Source organism: Bos javanicus, chromosome X, assembly GCF_032452875.1.
Source record: "Bos javanicus breed banteng chromosome X, ARS-OSU_banteng_1.0, whole genome shotgun sequence".
NCBI classification, from domain to species: domain Eukaryota; kingdom Metazoa; phylum Chordata; class Mammalia; order Artiodactyla; family Bovidae; genus Bos; species Bos javanicus.
Window position 1 is genome coordinate 114,542,533 of NC_083897.1, and position 21,313 is coordinate 114,563,845.

A 21,313-nucleotide genomic window follows, 5' to 3' on the forward strand; every position below is an offset into this window, starting at 1 on the left:
GCTGTGGGATAGAGCCTGCATCAGTGCTGGGGGTGGAGGGGTGGTGCAGGGAGGTGTGGGGGCATACCCCTGAAGGGGAAGAAACTCGGCAGTTTCCATCCTCTAAACCAGCAATCTGGTAGCCTGAATTGACAGAGTAGGAATGGAGAAAATTGGGAGGACTTAAGAAATACAAGGTGGCATTGATAGGCCTTACTGACAAGTTTGACATGCCTGGTGAGGATGGATCAAGGAAGAGACTCGGGTGCTCAATTGAGATGAACAGTGGGCCTGCTGGCAGGGTTGGCCATATACACATAGCTGTGATGCTCAGGAGAAACAGATGAGCAACATTTAGGAATTATGAGTGTGCAGATGCTTAGGGAGAGGGAAAGTAACAAGAAAACAATATTTGAGACCAAGAGTGACCCATGTACAGAGAGGACTACAAAGGAACACACACAGAGTATGTTACCACATACTACGCGGGCAGGAAGAAGGGGCCCACCACCAGGCTCAGATGCTGCTGGAAGATCAGGAGGAAGTGGGCCCAAGTGTCCATTGGGTTGAGCAACAAGGAGGTCCTCAGGAACTTGGGAGAGGTTTTAGGGGACATGATGTAGGAGGTGAAGTGGGCTTAGAAGTCAATGAAAAGTGGGGATGTAGAGAAAGTTGGTTGAGACGATTCTTGGAGAAAGGTTGTGAAGGGAAGTGGGGCAGTAGTTAGCTGGAAGGTGGAGGAGTTAATGGAGGGTACATGCATTTAGACTGAGAGAAACCTGAGTCTATTTCAATGAGTATTAGAAGACAGGACAAAATGGACATTGTTGACGGAAGAGGAGATAATAAAACATATGAGTCCTGGGAGAATGGGAGAAGATAACCCAGGGCCCACGAGAAGGAAGAGGGTGCCTGTCTTCCAAGGTAGTGAGTAGGGTGAGGAGAGGATGTGAGCAGGGCCAGGTAACTGAGGAGACCTGGGGGAGGCAGGCGAGGGATGCCCGTGGACAGGGCTCCATTTTCAGCGTGAAGGTGGAGGAGAGTTCCTGGGCTGCTGTTAACAGCAGAAAGTCGAGGTCGGCCTTACCTCTGTGGCTGAGGAGAGGGCTATTTTGGAAAGCAGCATCTTGCAGTTCAGCATCAGCTGAGTGTTTTAGGGCTGCACCCATCCTCAGGGGAATTTCTCCAGGAGCTAGATGATTTTGTTCCAGGTGGGCAGAGGCCAGCTGGGCAAGAGAAATGAGGATCTAGTCAAAAGAGGGGGTAAGTGGTTGGAATGCTGTCTGCCCAGTCCACATTGGGCAGAAGAAGCTGGGAATTCAGGTGGAAGCTGGTAATTAGGAGGTAGTGTGGTCAAGCGGCCAACAGATGCTTCAGGGAGGTAGAGGAAGAGATTGTGTGGAAGTGACTGGAAGGCCAAGAAGTTGTGGTCAGACGGCAGCAAAGCTCAGCAGTTTTTCGGAAGTGGAACAGGTCAGCTGATTGGCTCTAGGACATGACCATTTGCATGGGTGGTGGAGGTGGACTAGATGTCCATTTCCCTGCAGCTGAAAGAGGAACTTAAGGAACCGAGTGGCTAGAGTGACACACGAGTCATGACGGCCAATGTTGAAATCACCCCAAACTGGACCCAAACTGGACTGAGCTGAACCCAGTTCACGGCCGAGAGCTGTGAACCCTGGCAACCGAAGCTTTGGGAATGAAGGTATGTGACCAGGGTGTCTGCAGAAGCTAGCAGGAAGGAGGTCAAGGAGTGTTGTTGGCGTGTGATTTTCTACATGGTGATGTGATGGAGAAGACATGGCTTAGAAATAAAATTGTTTGGAAGGAGAGGGTAGGCCTGTCCTCTTTATCTTGGTCTCTGCAGTGCTTAGCACGATTCCTGGCACCGAAAAGGTCTTAATCTGTTTTCACGGAATGGATGTGTGAACGAAAGGAGATTTGGGCTTCCATTTCCATATAGGTTAAACTCTGAAGCTATCACTTTTCAGCTGTATAGCTGCTAAGCATAAGTGGTTTTTAGAGGACTCCCTGGGCCTATGATTCCCATAGGGACCTGTTGAATGTACCAGAGCTGGAAAGAGGTAATTTGGGGTGGGGGAGTCAGACAGAGGCTGGGTGGAGAAAGTCTTCTGCCTCTTTTTCATCTTCTGTCTCTGCCCCATCCCAGAGGTAGTGCCTCCCACTGAGAAAGGGACGACTGTGAAATGGCTTCTGTAGAGTGCTATGGTGTACAGTCCCGTGAGACCCTAAAAGTTCAGTAGAGATAATATGTTGTGCCAGGTCATACTATGAAAAAGCCCCCAAATTGACTAGATTGGACCACCCTTTCCATACTATTCCTCACAGATTTAGGCATTATTCAGTTCTCCTGTCAAAAAGTCTTTCCATTCATGAATGTACCTCATTGTCCGTCATCTCACTGTATGTTAACATTTCCAATAAACATGGGACAAACAGGGGAATCTCATATTATAAAACATTTTGGCCACAAGTGGTTATGACCTCATAACAAAGTTAAGTTCTGAATGTAGAATGTAAAATTTTCACTTTTCAACTACTGTGCAACTCTCAGCACTACCTTTCTCAGCATTACTTTTCTCATTTTTGAAAAAGATTTAGGCACGGCAAAATAAGGGTGTATTTATCTAAATTAAGTGCTGGATTTCTCAGTAATGGTAGAAGGGTTCCACGTGGAGTATGAATACAGAATGAAGAGCTTACCTATCCTTTTATTATTGAAAACATGCATGATCACATTACTTAACTGTTCAGTAGATTATTTCAGAATTTCCCCTTAATTTTAGATATGCTTTGGTTTCCCTTCCGGCCTTTTCGTCATTTCTATGTCTGTAAAGCCATGATAAAGAGCTATTGTCTGGGGTCAGAAAACAAAACTTGTCCTGGCTAGCTTTTCCAACCGAAGGTCGTTTCCACTAACTCTTACTTTAATGAAAATTAATGATGTTATCTCAATGATTTCCTGATGCCAGTTAAGAGTTTGAATTACAGATGCCTTAGAAAATATGCCATGCTGCTGCCATTAAGCACTTAGTCTTAATATTTTTTCACTGCACTATCAAAGCTTCAATACTGCAGAAACCTGAATACCACAATGTTATCCACTGTAGAGAGTTTGCTGTTTAAGTCTAGAGCATCATCATTGGTCTGTTATGTCCCCAGTTTGTAATCGGTTTAATGTTGCATGACTCTGTACTGCCTTTCAAGGCATTGTGAATGAAAATTAAACTCGACAGAAAAGCAGAGACAAAGAGAAAATCTGGGTAAGATGGATTTATAAGCCGGTTCCTATGGCTGATAACCCATTGAAAGTTACAAAGAAGATAATCTGAGTTTTTTCTTTCTCCTACTGTGGTTCTCATGACATCCTATAGGTTTGTGGTGTCTAAAATTAAAAATATAGCCAACTTCTAAGAGCAGAAATAAAAAAGGCACTTAACAAAACCCGTGTATTTAGTTTATTAGTGTGTGGTGGGTTGGAGAGAGCCCAAACCATAGGGCTAAATATACTGCAGTGGATAAATGTGACAGATACTCTGCAAACAAGAAATAGAGAACAATTTGCTTCTGTTCGGCAACTAAATCACACAGTGGAGAAATTTTCTACTGCCTGAAATTGTCTGCATAGAGGCACAATTGTCAGACTCATCCTTCCCACAAGATAGCTTAAAAGGTGCTCCTTCTGGACCCAGGCACCTCACCTTTGGTGAACGTACAGAAAGGTGGCATCAGATAGGGTTTGGTTGCTAAAAACTGAGAGGACCCACCATGTAACATGGCTTACAAATAAATCTACAGTCTCCTGCAGGAAACGGCTACATACAGGCAACAGTGACAGTCAGGATATGCCTCCATGGCCACTGGCTGCCTCACAGCATGAGTACCTGAGAGGCCAGTGTAATTATTTGGTCCCTTTTCTGCAAAAACTCTGTTCCCACATGCCATGTATTATTGGGCTGACCAAAAAGTTCATTAGGGTTTTCCCAGAAGATGGGTCAGAGAAACCTGAATGAACTTTTTGGACCAGCCCAATATTGGGGGCTTCCCAGGTAGTTCAGCTCGTAAAGAATCTGCCTGCTATGCAGGAGACCCCGATTCGATTCCTGGGTCAGGAAGTTCCCCTGTAGGAGGGATAGGCTACCCATTCTAGTATTCTTGAGCTTCCCTGGTGGATCCGATGGTAAAGAATCCACCTGCAATGTGGGAGACCTGGGTTCGATCCCTGGGTTGGAAAGATCCCTTGAAGAAGGGCATGACAACCCACTTCAGTGTTCTTGCCTGGAGAATCCCGATGGACAGAGGAGCCTGGCAGGCTATAGTCCAGGGGGTCGCAAAGAGTCGGACATGACTGAGCAACTAAGCACAGCACAATATTTTGGAGGAACCCGAGGTCTCTGTTGTTTCAGAATTCAAAATATCTTGAGGACAGAGCCAAACTCAGTTTCTCTGCTTCCATGGTTTGACAGTACTGGTGCCCAAGGAGAGGGGGTTCCCATAATAGGAGCCATTTTGGGCTTCCCTGGTGGCTCAGACAGTAAAGAATCCACGTACAATGCAAGAGACGCAGGTTTGATCCCTGTGTCAGGAAGATCCCCTGGAGAAGGACATGGCAACACACTCCAGTATTCTTGCCTGGGGAATCCCATGGACAGAGGAGCATGGTGGGCTACAGTCAGTCCATGGGCTCACAAAGAGTCAGACACAACTGAGCAACTAACACATGTTCTCTCCCACTGTAGTCCTGCTTGAAATGTGTCCAGCACCAGGAGTTACTAAGGAAAAGAAGGGTGAGTTCTCAGCCACGATACTCATGCTGTTAAGGAGAACCTTGGAGGTTCCACTCTACAGTTATTGTTGCTTCCATTTCTAGTTTCCATCCTTCTCTTTCCTCCTGGATTTGGAGTCCCTTGATGTGTTCTTTTTACACTAGGAGATCTCTTCCATCAGTTTCTCTTTTCTCACTCAAAGAAAATTCTGCCTGGCCAGGTAGTCCTCTCCCAGCTCCTAATTCTCCTCGGGTTCTTTTATTTTAAGGACCCCCTGCTCTTGGTCCACTAGATATGTTGCCACCATGTGGTAACATCTTCACTATAGCTGCTGCTGCTGCTAAGTTGTTTCAGTCGTGTTCAACTCTGTGTGACCCCATAGACGGCAGCCCACCAGGTTCCCCCATCCCTGGGATTCTCCAGGCAAGAACACTGGAGTGGGTTGCTATTTCCTTCTCCAGTGCATGAAAGTGAAAAGTGAAAGTGAAGTCGCTCAGTTGTGTCTGACTCTTGGCGACCCCATGGACTGCAGCCTACCAGGCTCCTCCGTCCATGGGATTTCCAGGCAAGAGTACTGGAGTGGGGTGCCATTGCCTTCTCCATCACTATAGCTAGGAAATACAATTCAGAGGCAAAAAATGTTGTCTCCCAGGCAGATGTCGTAGGGATAGTAGTCACTCCTAAATGGACCTTGGTTTCAAAATGCCACAGAAATATCAACAGTCATCCATGGCAAATTGCTGGCTTTTCATCTTAGGCCAGTGACATATAAACTTGCTCTATTAAAGACACAGAGACAAGTGTACCATAGACCACAGTTATGGTGTGACAATGAACTTGATCAGTGGCCCTGGGATTTACTTGTGTTCCTTGAGTGGAAGACACACGGGGCAGAATGGCTCTCACTAATGGCTGCCTGAATTAAGTTTTCATGAATATTAAATATGCATGTGTATAATTACTGCCTCTTATGTATTTCATATACAATAAACACTTCGTACTAAGGTACCTCTGTGCTATTAGGTGTCTCATCGTCCTTTAGTTCCTTTCTATCCCTTTCTGTGTTTAACATAAACATGCTGGTCCTTCCATTTTCCCCCAGCACATCTCATAAATTCTACTCATGTCAAACTAACTTCTATATTTGAAACATCTTAAAAGTTTTAACCTAAAAAAAAAAAAAAAAAAGTTTTAACCTATGATTTACAGATTACTTGATTATTTAAAATGGAATTTAAAACTCTCAAAAGTAAATGTATATTCCATCCAGATTATCCACGTAATCTAGACATTTACATGGAAGCTTCGGTATGAAGAAAATGTATCAGCGATAAATCTGAAGGTCTAAGCAACAACAACAACAAAACAACCAAATTTTTGACTTTTCAATCTCAAGGAATTAGGCCCACCAAATTCAACTTCATTTTCCTCAATGATCCAAGCATCCCAATTGTCCCTTCACTCATTTGTAGCTCTCCTCACACACACACAATGAGGCCAATAGCTTTTTTTAACCCATATATATTATGACAGATGGGGTATATAGCATCTAAACTTTCTACCACATACCTTTCTACCCAGTACCTTTTACAATCCTTCATCTTCACAATGAATGACCATGCAGTGTTCATTCAGATGATGAGACGTCAGTATTCTCCAGATATGACTGGGTGAATATTCCCACAGGGTGCTTTCCCACGCAGGTGCTTACTGACAGATACATCCTGTGAAACAGACTCCAAAAGACATGATGCAGTCCAGGTCACAGTCAGAACTCCCATCTCTTCACCCAGTGTGTTTGGTAGATTAGCCAGCAGTACTGCACATGTCTTGGCTCTTTAAAGGGGCATGAGTCATAGCCAAAGGGAGCACTGTTGTTGTTCAGTCACTCAGTCCTGTCCGACTCTTTGTGACCGCATGGACTGCAGCACACCAGGCTTCCCCGTCCTTCACCATCTCCTGGAGCTTGCTCAAACTCATGTCCATCGAGTCGGTGATGCCATCCAACCATCTCATCCTCTGTCATCCCCTTCTTCTCCTGCCTTCAGTCTTTGCCAGGCAGGGAGCATATTATTCTCTTATTCTAAGCCTCTTTCTAGGTGACTTTCTTCCCTTCAGCAACAATCTTACCTTTCTTCCTTATTGTTACATTTTAATCCAGTCTCTCCACCACCCCACCCCTGTCCTCCCCACCCCGCAGAGAGTATATCTCCCTGGGCTCAGCCACTGTGCTAGTCCACATTTAGGTGGTAGCAAAATGAGACACACCTGGACTTTGCCTTGTCCTTCTTTCCCCACTTTTTGATAAGGGCTCCCACTGGTTCCAAACAGAAAAAGATGGGGCCGTCCTATCCACTAAGCAACAAAGCATGTGTTACGTTCAGCCCTAGTTAGGTGAGGTGTGAGAAGCGGGTAATTCAGCCCAGGAGTCCTGTGGAACTCTTGCACTTACCTTTCAACTAGCAGTCATAGTCTCTTCTTTCAGGATATTACCACCCTTTAAGACTCTCAACTGTAGCCCCAGTCCAGGGACTACTAGTGTTGCATTGAAAAGGAAAATTACGGTAAACTAGGGGACAGCCAGAAGTTCCCCACTTGAATTATGTTTCTAATTGTAATTGTCCTCACAGATGTAGCCCATTTATCAAAAGTGCTAGTTCCCAGGTTCCTTTGGCTGGAATTCTACCTGCAGGCCAGAGAGGCTGAAACTCAATGGAAGGAGATTCTGAAATTTTAAAGCTTTTGCTCCTCCAACCAAGGAATTTAGTTTCTAGCAAACTAACCATCAGTTTGCCATCCCCTTCTAATCCATTCTTCTGGCTCCTGGAGTTCGGATTCTACCATTTTCAGATTCCAGTAGAAAGTTGTATTATTGATAACCAATTTCAAAGCCTGTACTACTTCAGACCAAGGGTAGCTTGACAACCAGCATCAGTGGTTCATTTTCATCCCTTTTATCAGAATAGTCTTCTTTTCCTTTGAAAAGAATGCCATACCCATATTTTCAGCTAAGAATGAGTTGCAGCCTTCTAAACCATCTCAGTTCTTGCACTAATTGCTTTGGGTATAACAGTTAAGCTCAAGAGTTGATGAGGACTCAAAATGAGAGTCCTTACAAATCTACAGTTCATTACAAGAGAAAGGAGAAGACTACCATGTACCAACAACATTAAAACAGGGCCACGTGTCACAACCACAGGGTGGGGTCTGGAGAGGCCAAGTCCGAGCTCCAAGTGCCCTCTCTCTGTCAGGGCCAGAACAGGATGCACATTCTCTCTTGGATCAAGAACCACCAGTGTGAGCACAGAGCACTTTAGAAACCAGGGCTCACCCATCAGAGTCTCAGCCAGGATTGCTTATAACTGCTGGTGCCCTGGATATCTTCTCCTTATATTTGCTGTTGCTCAGTCTCCCAGTCGTGTCTGACTCTTTGCGACCCCATGGACTGCAGCATGCCAGGCCTCCCTGTCCCTCATCATCTCCTGGAGTTTGCCCAAGTTCATGTTCATTGCATCAGTGATGCTGTGCAGCCATCTCATCCTCTGACACCCCCTTCTCCTTCTGCTCTCAATCTTTCCCAGCATCATGGGCTTTTCCAATGAATCGTCTGTTTGCATCAGGTGACAAAAATACCAGAGCTTCGGCTTCAGCATCAATCCTTCCAGTGACTATTCAGGGTTGATCTCCCTTAAGATTGACTGGTTTGATCTCCTTGCTGTCCAGAGGACTCTCAGAAGCCTTCTCCAACACCACAATTTGAAGGCATCAATTCTTTCCCATTCTGCCTTGTCTCCCTACATAGCCAATCCCAAACCCAGTGGCCTCCATGGGCCTCACTGAGACCAGGTAAAAATGGCTAATGTTACTGCTAGCAGTAAACAACTGTGATAACCTGTAACCCATGGCTACCCATAAACACAGTGAGTCACTTCTTTTCACTACTTTGATCAAGGCTCTGCATTGTGTGGCTGGTTTTAGCAAAACATGCCTTGCCAACCTCAGAGTCTCTGGAATTAACCCTCGCAGCAAAGATAACTACATCAAAGCACATTGACTTTCTCGCTAGGCAAAGATTTTTTTGAGAAGTCCTTCAGCCTGAAGGGTAAGCCACCTGTGGAAAGATGTGATGTCCACAACAGCCTCCTCTTCCCACAGACACCTTCTGCCTGGGCCAGAAAGTCAGCAGACACGTAGGAGTTACCCGCCCTGTCTGTGTACTACTGAGGTTACGGGATTGTTGATATGTTAACATGGGGTATCCAGGTTGACCCATAGGACAAGCCCAGGGTTGTGTTTGTGTGGGCACCACCAGCCTTATTCAAACCAACATTTTGGTGCTTTTTTTTCCTCCCCGTATTATTGCTAGTAGAAAAGGGAGGGTAGTTTTCTTTTATGTACAGTCTGGAATGATTACCTCTGCCACCCACCTTTCTTCTTTTCAGTACATGCCCCCACCTGTCGTGCCATAATACCCAGAGCAAGTCTCCTCTCTGGTCTCAATTTTTCCCAACTGCCAATGCTTCTGAAAGGGGTTTTCTAGTTCACAACACTAAGGATTCTGTAAAAGACAAAAAAAAAAAAAAAAAAAAATCCAGCAAAACTCCTCACTTGTGGCATATATAGAAAAGAATGGCGTGGACATTTAAACCTAGGATGTTAAGAGGGTGAAAAAGTGAAAGCATTAGTCATTCAGTTGTGTCTGACTCTTTGGGATCCCATGGACTATAGCCCACCAGGCTCCTCTGTCCATGGGATTCTCCAGGCAAGAATACTAGAGTGGGTTGCCATGCCCTCCTCCGGGGGATCTTCCCAACCCAGGGATTGAACTCGGATCTCCTGCACTGCTGGCAGATTCTTTACCTTCTGATCCAGGTGATCAGGCACAACCAGCACCTTGGGAACCAATCATTCATGGGATCCATTGCTTGAGACCCCACCCCACCCCGTCCCCTTCATTTTCTGCTTTTCTTGCTTAGCAAAGAGAACCCTGGAGAGCTGGTCATTTATTGTCTTTCCCCCTCTGTTACCCCCAGATGGTCCCTCTGCTTCACTGGCATCCAAACCTCTAGCATTCTCTACTGTCAAAATAATTTTTGAAAGAAAAGGTATATTAGAACATACTTGGGTTTTGTTTTTTTTTTTATAGCTTTGAAATATATTCCCTAGCGAATACACTAAAGGAGATATATTCTTCCCCTAAATGGAAATTCCTAGCTTGAGGTAAACAGATAGTTTCACAGAATTGTGGCTGCTGGTTGCTTGTTGAGGCTTCTGGAAACAACTAATCATTATGTTTAATGTTTCATCAAAAAAATGCCAGTGTGTTCTCCAAGATGCTCATTTCACACAGTTAAGTATATGTTTGTGTGGCAATTACATTGCCCCTATTGATTTTCTCACGTCTTTGCAAGTCCATGGTATTGGCTGTATATACCTCAATAGGAGTCTTTTACCAATTATTCCGTGAAAGTGGAGTTCTGTTTGATATGTTAATTTAAGGAAAATGTGTTCTCCAGTCTTCTGTGATGGATCATTATCGTGTTTAATGACATTTGGTTTTAGCAGAGCACACCACACAGTATTTCTCATCCCAACTATGTCATCTCCTGCTCCTATGATTTTGGAGCAGTTGCTTTGCACCCCTCTGGAGCTACTGATGCTCCTAATTTCCTATTCTGTGTGTTACCCATTCACCTGTACAGAGAGGAGAGTAGACCCCATAAAAAGAGAAGAAATGCCATTTTGCTGTTGGTTGTTCATGTCCATCACACAGGGAAATTGGACTCTTCATACCAAAGTGAGTCTTACAGATTCTCACTTGTTAGCTCTTATATCCATGGATATAAAGCAAAATATCTATCATGATTAAGGGAAAGTAACAACAACAACAAAAAACCAGTAGAGAAACTTCAAACCACCCACTGCTTCCCTCAATATGTAAAGAAACATGTTGGGAATATTGGTATTTGGAGGAAGTCTGGTCTTCTTTTCTGCTGATGAAAATGGTGTGCTGATTACGTACACCTCAAAACCTGTCCTGAGAGGAAGTCATGCACATAGCAGAGAGGATGAAAGTTGTCTCTCTCTGGTCTCCCATACAGTCCCCACTCAGCCTTCCCTTCCTCCTGTCCCCCTACCTCCTTGTATTGTTTTTTTTTTTTTTAATCTGTTTTCTTTTTCCTACCTCCCTCCATTTCAAATCAAGTTATGTTTTTTCTGCCACTTGAAACACAGTCTCGGCTTCCATATAAAGAGGTCATTCCTTTATCTTGAGAGTATTTTTAAGCAAAAGAGTGGGGAGCTTTGCTTTGATAGGATGAGTGCTCCATCAGGGTATTGTAGGGAGACTGGTCCATGGACATAGAGGGCTTTACTCACTGGGATGAAAGACAAAGGAAAAAAAAAAACAAAAACACTTGCATCCACCATGAGGTCTCTTCATGCTTCCAGGGAAACTTCAAAAGGGTACTATTTTCCTTTTTGAAAAGAGAAAAACGTGCAGTACATAGGTATTAACCTACACAGGTATTAACCACTATTTTGGGGTTTTGTCCTTAACATTTAATTAGAACTAGCCACAAACAGTAACTAGGAAAATGCATTAAAGCCTTAAATTTGCATCTGTTTAGTACAGGGCAGCCTGTTTACTGACTGGCATGGCTGTGTTTATCTGAAGTTATGTTTAGAATTTTGTTGCCTCCTCCCCCAGGATGCGTGAGAAATTTACTTAATTACCATTGGCTCTCTCTTTCTCTCTCAAAGGACTGAGAATGCAGACCAGAGCTTAGCTGTATAAGGTCTCATAAAAGCAAAGCTGTTGCATTCTCAATTTGGCTAATAAATTGACTTTAGAGAAAACCATCTTCCTGGGACCCTTGGTAGTAAAGCTTATGATTTGCTGATGTTGGACAAGGTTGAGGTTTCACTTTTGATATGTTTGTCTTTTGGTATACCATTAAATACCACCTTAGATGATGGAAACCTCCCACTTCCCACCAAACTTACAAAGTTCTTGTCCTGTGCTGTGCTCAGTTGCCTCAGGCATGTCCAACTCCTTGCAACACTATGGACTGTAACCCAACAGGCTCCTCTGTCCATGGAATTCTCCAGGCAAGAATACTGGAGTGGGTTGCCATTTCCTTCTCCAGGGGATCTTCCCAAGCCAGGAATCGAATTTCACGCATCTCCTGCATGAAACACATAGTAGGTGAAAGGAGAAACAAGTGAGCCTGACATCTGAAAACTGGATAGGTGACGCAGTTATTTAGTTTGTCTATAGAAAATTTTAGTGACGTTGAGTATTTTTCACCTAGTGTTAGTGTAGCAAGAGAAATTAGGAGGTGACTGATATTTCAAGGAGAAAAATACTTAATCATTATAAATGCATAGCTGGAAATCGAGTTTATACAACCCTAACCATACAGATTAATCAAACTGACCTTCTCTGATACTAATACAAGAAAGTACTGTTAGGAACCTTTGAAAATCTCTAGTAAAACAGTTTTTTTTCCCCCCGTGATTTGGGTGGAAATAACTCTGTTCCTATAGAACACTATGGGTCCCTTTAATTCCCCAAAATTGCCCAATAGTTACAACATAAGTACTGTCTCTTCACTCACTTCTTCACCCGTTGCCAGTGAGACTTCAGAACAACCTCTGAGCTTGTGAATAAGTGAATAAGTGAAAGTCGCTCAGTCGTGTCTGACTCTTTGCGACCCCATGGACTACACAGTCCATGGAATTTTCTAGGCCAGAATACTAGAGTAGGTAGGCTTTCCCTTCCCCAGGGGATCTTCCCAACCCAGGGATCTAACCAGGGTCTCTTGCATTGCAGGTTGATTCTTTACCTTACTCATCAAACTCATAGCCAAGGGGTGGGAAGAAGACACTTCAATAAGAGAGGGTAGGGTTCGGGTTTGGTGTTCACTGAAGGGTACAAGACTGTCCTACTAGGATCATCAGAAACAGTGACAGAGGGTTTTCCCCTTGAAATGACCGATGATGTTCTGTGGCTCTTGCAGTGGATCTTTTGAGCCTGTCAGCCGCATGTGATGCCTTGGACCAGCACAACCTCAAGCAAAACGACCAGCCCATGGACATCCTGCAGATCATTAACTGTTTGACCACTATTTATGACCGCCTGGAGCAAGAGCACAACAATCTGGTCAACGTCCCTCTCTGCGTGGATATGTGTCTCAATTGGCTGCTGAATGTTTATGATACGTACGTATGGCAGGCTTTCTCCAGACTCTACCACGGGAGGCTTAGTTTACAGAACGGTGACGGTGTAATTAGCATCACAGTAGGGCATTGGTCTAGAAATATGGTCCTCAGGATGAAAGTTTCATGAAGCCGTGTGACCAAATGCTATCCCTGTGATTAAACATTTTTGCATTTAATGGAACCAAAAAAACGTTTTGATATGCTGGGAGGTAAAAAACTAGGATGTAGATTGCACTCAGATTAGAAAGCAGACAAAACCTCGAGATACTCATTTTTCCAGTAGTAGGATGAGTCAGTGTGTAGCCATTCGTTCTTGCCCTTGCTAGCCTGTGTATCTTGACCACCCTCTTTGGGTGCGGCTCCTGGAGGTGTGACACTCCTGTCCCCAGCTCCAAATAGTGTTAGCTGATACTCAAGAGATTTTTGCAGAGGAGTGTGAATGGTTATGAAAAAAAAAAAAAAAGCCCTTAATGCAGCAAATTCAGATCCTCAAACCGAGGAATTCTATTTGTTTTTGTTTTTTAATATATATAAATAAGGATTGACGAAGTTTTAGTTTGGCACCTCCATTCATCCCTCTATCTGAGAGAGTGCTTGTTTTTATCTTTGGGATTGCTGCCCACCCACCCCACCCCCCCCCGTTTTGTCTTGAGCTTAATGAAGACAACTGAGGAAGGTATCAGCAGGAATTGGTCTTAATTTCAACTGAATTCTTCTTAGACATCAAACTCATTATATGCCTGATTTCACATGTCAGCAAGAACATATTCCGCATTTAGAAATCTGGGAAGCTTTTCTGAAAGGAGTCGCATAGCAACTATTTTAGTTTTGCCTTTGCTGTAGATTTCTACTACCTCCTGGATTAAAATGTATACCTTTTTTTTCTTTGTTATTTTGCTAAGATAGTGCTTGTTAAATTCCAAGGCTATTGAATTCTCATCATTATCTACCAAGCCCTTGATCATGTCGGATTTTAATTGCAGATTATACTTACATTTGCTTTGAGAAGGGTTTCTATTCAGGTCTTCCCTCAAATATATTTCAGCACCCATTTTCTTTGCAGATGATGTACGAATGAATTCTGAGTATATGACTTCCCTTCTCTATGCCTGAAAATTATTTGGGGACAATGTTAACTCCTTGAAGACCTGAGTTACAGTATAAAATTTGTGAAACTTTTGATTTGCCTTTTTAAAGAGGGAAAATGGTAAAAACTTTCCAGTGATAATACTTTTTCATGAATGTATTAGGACCCAGGATTTCTGTTTGACTAATATATTTAGTAAATTATACCAGTTGCAAGCTGAGCATATTGTTCACTAAAAGTAACCACTCTTGAGACCTATCCTTTGCAGTTATTCTATAGACTTTTTTTTGAACCAGGATATATGGTTCAGTTGTTTTTCATAACAAAAGCTGAAAATGATCAAAAGACAGGTTTTACAAAATGAAAAACTTGTGCCTTCCCCATGGATACAATGAACTTGTTAATAAATTTGTATGCAAAGTAAAAGCATATGTATGTTAAAACATTGTTATAGCAATAGGATATTTTAAAATTGCTCCTTAAGATCATCTGTTCCAATGCCCTCTAATAGATTGTATCATATTTTTTCTTATAGAGATAAATGTTCATATTTTATACTATGTGTCTTGTGGCCTGAAGTGACTAATTTTCTTCTCAGTAAGAGGCAATCTGATGAAAAGCTAAATGAGTGTTGAAGAGGGCAGAACAGTTAGTTGCTGGTAATTTTTTGGCTTCAGTAACCAAAGTGGGTAAATTGCTTAGCACATACTAGTAATTCTTCCCCTTATCTATTTAAACCCAGGTGGCTCTCCGAAGATAAATAAAAGAATCTTTTTCTTATTTTATGTAGAGAAATGCTTACCATTCGAGTAAGGTCTTTTAGAAACTGAAAACTTGGTAAATGTTCACCGGTCAAGTTGGTCAGATTTCCATTTCATTCTAGGTCATCAGCCAAATAGATAATGAACTCAGAAACGTTAATGATCTTAATAAAACAATGGTCAATAGAGTTCCTACATCCAAGTTTTTTTTTTTTTTTTCCCTTAACTAAGAAGTGTTTATCTTTCAAGAAAGTGTCAGTAATTGTTTTCTGCTTTGATTATTCATAATAGGGGACGAACAGGGAGGATCCGGGTCCTGTCTTTTAAAACTGGCATCATTTCTCTGTGTAAAGCGCATTTGGAAGACAAGTACAGATGTAAGTCATGTGTACCCTTTTATTAATGTTGGCTAATTACCCCAGTTCTAGATGGGGAATGACACAGTGTTCTTCACTGACAGCAGGTTCCTCGTGTAAGATGTAAAACTGCTCTTAGACAGGCATAAAATTTGGTTTGTGCCGTTCTCTGTCAGACATGAAATTGTAGGTATTTAAGTAGAGAACGAGGATTAGCTTCTCCAGTACGAGTATTATTTTACATTACATCGACTGTGTCTGAATAAAACACATGTTCCTCGGGGATAAAGTCTGATTTCCTAACCCCTTTGTCTAAGTCAGAAAAAATAAATGTGAAGGTTTAATCCATGCACATGCCTCATCTTTGGATTCTTATTTAAAGAGTACTATCTGGCATTCATGTTCAACAAACCTTGTTTATTTTATAATCATCTTACTGCGAATTGTACTGACATATCCAATTCTGTGATGTGATTAACGTTTTATTATTTGAGAGACAGCTTGCCATTTCTTACAGGGTAAATATCACCTTACAGAATTTCCTTTTGACTAGCCATTGGGCTCTTCTGTGTAAAATTTGTAAATCCAAATTAAAAGCAAATGCTAGCAGAGGGATGGTTGAGGTGACGAAGCAACCGTTCATTCCCATTGTGAAGGCATGTACTTGTTTTTCCCCTTTAAATGCTCATGAGAAATCTTTTCGGTAGGAATATTAAACAAACCTAGTATATCTTGTCTTTTCTCTTTTCCCCTAAGGCCTAGCCACACAGGGATGTAGAGATGTGCTGAGCTTAAGGATAGGCAGAAGATAAAAGAGATTGAATTCCTCCCAAGCCATTCTGTGTCCTACTGCTCATTTCCCCCCTAGGAGTAAACCACAGAATACACAAGCTGTTTTAGCTCTCACTTTTATGTACTTTCCACTTGAGTTTTTCTCATCCTAAGAACCCAAGAAAAAAGAACAGCTTTCGTTAGCTGTTTGAAAATATGTTTTGGATGAAACAGAATATTTCTGTGGGCTTTCGTCCTTTAAATATTGTAGCTACTTGTTGTAGGTTAGCTTTTACTCTGAGCTTGCTAATGGTAAAGTACCAGCACATCATAATACTTACTTGATAAACCAAGGACGCTTCCAGCCTGTGTTTCAACTATTATACTAAGAGGGAACAGGTTGGAGGTTGGCCAAACAAAAAATATTAACTTCAAACTGGGATGTTTGAAGGTAATTCATAATTTTGAAATTTTGTGGATGTACTGGAGAGCTGGGGGGTTGGTGTGTGGGAGATCTCAAGTGTTGTCACTGCTATCTGAAATAAATATCCCATTCAAACATTGAATTTCTGAAAGTTTAAAGTATGCATATGAGTAGGAAAAGCTTTCATGGATTGACTTTCTTGGCAACTTTTATTTAAATATAAGATAGGATTAAAATAATTAGATTTCTGAGATCAAAAGCTGTTACAAGTGTTCAGTGCATTCATTCATTCTGTGAATCCACCTACTTGGGGCACCTGCTGTCATTCAGGGGCTGCTCTTCTGCTCTACCCATTTCTAGCACACAGTTGCTGTGTGGTCCCGATTTTGATATATTCTGGGATCTGATGTCCACAGGGGATAGCTCTTTGGGCCCGCTCTATGTTTCTTAATGCTAAAACATTTATTGTATGATGGAGGTCATGTCCTATATATAAACTATTTTCCAAAGGATTATGTTCTGGCTTAGGAAAAAGTCACATGTCAGAACTGTATGTAAACTCTCATTGCTTACAGGGCTATAGTTTACTTAAACATTGTCACACTTCATATATACACAGTGGTGATTAACTTGATCCATAAAAGTAATAAATGTGCAGATTAGTGTACAGTAGAAGCAACCCATCTGGGCAAGTAGGGAACCCCTCTCTCCTCTTGAGAATTGGTACTGGAATTGAGTAGGTGGTTTAGTTGTGCTGGCATCTACTTGGTGCTACTTTTTGATTGTTGGAATTCTCTTCTTCCTCCTGTAGACCTTTTCAAGCAAGTGGCCAGTTCAACAGGATTTTGTGACCAGCGCAGACTGGGCCTCCTTCTACATGACTCTATCCAAATCCCAAGACAGTTGGGTGAAGTTGCATCCTTTGGGGGCAGTAACATTGAGCCAAGTGTCAGGAGCTGCTTCCAATTCGTAAGTTATTCACCTTCTTGAGTAGCCTATTTATTCTTTTGCATTTTGGGAATTAATGGAAAAACCACGGAACTGTAGTTTCTCACATTAGCTCTCCCATAGGCAGGTAGGTAGGGGATTTTTGAAACCTCTGTGGGCAGTGGCTTCTGGAACTGTGGGTTTGGGGAGAGAGGACAGTGCACAGGAAGGGAAAGAAGTCTGTGACCAGAGCCAGAACCACACGGGCTCCTAGGATGTTGGTGGGAACGTGAATCTGCAGTGATTCAGCTAGGAAAGAAAGAAATCTCTGGCCAAAGACATCCTTTGTAAAACAAGAAAATGACCTCTGTAGGTGAGTTTCATGGTCTCTTACTTTTTTCCCTAACCTAATTCTGTCATCATAACCTTCTTTTCAGTAACTGTTGGTAAACAGTTAACACAGCTATCATTTTTTTAAGCTTTCCTATTGTAATGCCAAAGAATGTTCAAACTACTGTACAACTGCACTCATCTCACACGCTAGTAAAGTAATGCTCAAAATTCTCCAAGCCAGGCTTAAGCAATATGTGAACTGTGAACTTCCAGATGTTCAAGCTGGTTTTAGGAAAGGCAGAGGAACCAGAGATCAAATTGCCAACATCCACTGGATCATTGAAAAACCAAGAGTTCCAGAGAAACATCTATTTCTGCTTTATTGACTATGCCAAAGCCTTTGACTGTGTGGATCACAATCAACTCTGGAAAATTCTTCAAGAGATGGGAATACCAGACCACCTGACCTGCCTCCTGAGAAACCTGTATGCAGGTCAGGAAGCAACAGTTAGAACTGGACATGGAACAACAGACTGGTTCCAAATAGGAAAAGGAGTATGTCAAGGCTGTATATTGTCACCATGCTTATTTAACTTCTATGCAGAGTACATCATGAGAAATGCTGGGCTGGATGAAGCACAAGCTGGAATCAAGATTGTCAGGAGAAATATCAATAACCTCAGATATGCAGATGACACCACCATTATGGCAGAAAGTGAAGAAGAACTAAAGAGCCTGTGATGAAAGTGAAAGAGGAGAGTGAAAAAGTTGGCTTAAAGCTCAACATTCAGAAAACGAAGATCATGGCATCCAGTCGCATCACTTCTTGGCAAATAGATGGGAAAAAGTGGAAACAGTGGCTGACTATTTTTTTTGGATTCCAAAATCACTGCAGATGGTGATTGCATACATGAAATTAAAATATGCTTACTCCTTGAAAGGAAAGTTATGACCAACCTAGACAGCATATTCAAAAGCAGAGACATTACTTTGCCAACAAAGGTCCATCTAATCAAGGCTATGGTTTTTCCGGTGGTCATGTATGGATGTGAGAGTTGGACTGTGAAAAAAGCTGAGCGCCCAAGAATTAATGCTTTTGAACTGTGGTGTTGGAGAAGACTCTTGGGAGTCCCTTGGACTGCAAGGAGATCCAACCAGTTCATCCTAAAGGAGATCAGTCCTGGGTGTTCATTGGAAGGACTGATGTTGAAGCTGAAACTCAAATACTTGGCCACCTGATGCGAAGAGCTGACTCATTTGAAAAGACCCTGATGCTGGGAAGATTGAGGGCAGGAGGAGAAGGGGATGACAGAGGATGAGATGGTTGGATGGCATCACTGACTCAATGGACATGATTTTGGGTAGGTTCCAGGAGTTGGTGATGGACAGGGAGGCCTGACGTGCTGCAGTTCATGGAGCTGCAAAGAGTGGGACACGACTGAGCAACTGAACTGAACTGATTGTAGTTTTGACATTCATCTATTCTTCCAAGGGCTGCATGCTGCCCTTCCGTAGGCTTACAACCAAGTTGGAGGTTCATGCTTCCATTCATGTGTGTCAGTAGGTCGGCACACTCCTGTCCATTCTCTTTTGCATCCTGCTCCAGTGCCTTTTCTGCACCATCATCCATGTCCCTGCAAATATCCTCTTCCTCCCAAGTGCCTCGTCACTTCATGGATAGACATTTAGGTTGTTCCTCCTTTTTGGTAAGATAGATAATGCTGCAGTGAACATCTTTATGCAGTTAGCTCTTTTCTTTGATTCAAGTTTTTCCCTTAGGATAAATTCTCAGGAATGGGATTATCAGATATAAACAGTTTTCTAGCTTTTGATAAGTATTACCACATGGCTTTTGGTCAAAAGATGCTCCAATTTGTAATACCACCAGTACTCAAGGAAGAGATATTTGCAATTGTACATTATTTGCAGTGTTCTTAACGTTTTTTAAATCCTAAGAACTACAGATGTATGGGGTTTCTCATTCCATTCTAATCTCATTACTGACAGAACTAGGTGAATAAGTAACTGGGCTAGACCTGTATATAGTCTTACCACAGACTCAGATAAAACTATAGAAGGCTTTGTTGGCAGAATATTTACACATTTAAAGCAGTTTTAGCATTCACTTAATAGTTAACTGGGCAGATTAAAGAAATGCACATATATGAAGACTGCTTACATATACTGTTCGGATTGTTTTGCCCAAATTATGGCAAATTAACTACAAAAGTAAAACAGATGTGGAGAAATACATGTATTTTTTTTTCACCTCATACTCAAATCTCCCAAAACATGAATAGACTATCACTTTCTCTGGGTTTTTTCTTATGTGTTGCTGTATTAGCATTTCTCCTCCAGAACATAGACACAAGTAACTCCCATACAATGAGGATGAATGACCACAAATAATCCAGATTCATTTTTTTTTTCCAAATCCTATTGCAAAACAACTTGCAGTGACCTACTTTTTCTCCCTCAGTGTTGTTTTCTCTTTAGTCAAGTTTCAGTGACTTTTTACAGTCTTACTGTGAAACACACACACACAGAGTGTTCATATACACATATATGTGTACAGTTGTGTGTGTCGTGTGACTGGGGGCTGAGTGCAAGGGTCAGAGCACACACCTGCTGACAACCATCTGTATTCAGTGATGGTTCCTGCCTTGAAGTCAGGTGGGCTGGCCTCAGGGCCGCTGCAACCATTATCTCATTACCTTGCAGGACTGACATTGCCACCTCCCCTGGACTCTGGTTCTTGCTGTCTTTTTTTTTTTTAATCTGACATATAACATGTAAATTGAAGGGTTGGGACATATTGATTTGATACATTTCTATATTGTAATAAGATTGCCATTGTAGCAGTAGTTAGCACTATCAGGTCATAGAATTACCATTTCTCTTTCATGGTGTGAAGAAGTAAGCTCTAGCCTTTGACTGTCTTGAACTTGGTGGTCAGGACCAGAGGCTCCTGAGCAGAAACTCTGCTTTCCATTGGGCTGTCTTCTCATCAGGAGCCAGGTCCGTCCCTGTCAGCCCGTTGCATTCTGCTGTGGGATACCTGCTTTTTTCACTCACCTGCTGCCTCTTGTTTCACCACATCCCTGTAACAGCTACACTCTATTTTCAGCATTAGAACCCTGGCAGCTCAGACAGTAAAAATATTTGCCTGCAATGCAAGACACCTGGGTTCAATCCCTGGGTTGGGAAGATCCTTTGGAGAAGGGAATAGTAACCCACTCCAGGCAAGTAGCAAGTATTCTTTCCTGGAGAATCCCATGCACAGAGGAGCCTGGCAGGCTACAGTCCATAGGATCTCAAAGGGTCAGACATGACTAAGCGACTAAGCACGCACAATCGCTGTATGACCCCATCCTTAGAAATCTCCCATTTCTTTCCCTGGTTCACGGAATAGCTCCTGATTTCTCTGCTTCACTCTCAGACCTTTCCTGATCTGTCTCCATAGCTGCCCATGGTTTGCTTTCACTACCAAGTAACAGCTTCTCACTGCTACTCTTTGTACTGACCATGCTTGTGTACATAATATTGTTATGACTGCTACTGATGATAGTATTTTTTAAGCTTTGTTTGCACAGTTCTCTCATTTAATCTTCCCCAACCCTTTGAGGAGAATAGAATTGGCAGGCTTGGGTTCAGGGTTGTTTTTA

General features: G+C 42.4%; 1 protein-coding gene across 14 annotated transcripts in view; it reads left to right on the forward strand.

Annotated features, from left to right (window-relative positions):
- Nucleotides 1-21,313, forward strand: part of DMD (dystrophin) — a 2,228,404-nt gene that overhangs the window by 2,113,615 nt on the left and 93,476 nt on the right. For all 14 annotated transcript variants that reach the window (XM_061410475.1, XM_061410469.1, XM_061410467.1 and 11 more), the window contains 3 exons: nucleotides 12,788-12,989; nucleotides 15,129-15,214; nucleotides 17,200-17,357. In XM_061410475.1, coding sequence (XP_061266459.1) covers nucleotides 12,788-12,989; nucleotides 15,129-15,214; nucleotides 17,200-17,357 — 446 coding nt within the window. The remainder of the gene's footprint in view (nucleotides 1-12,787; nucleotides 12,990-15,128; nucleotides 15,215-17,199; nucleotides 17,358-21,313) is intronic.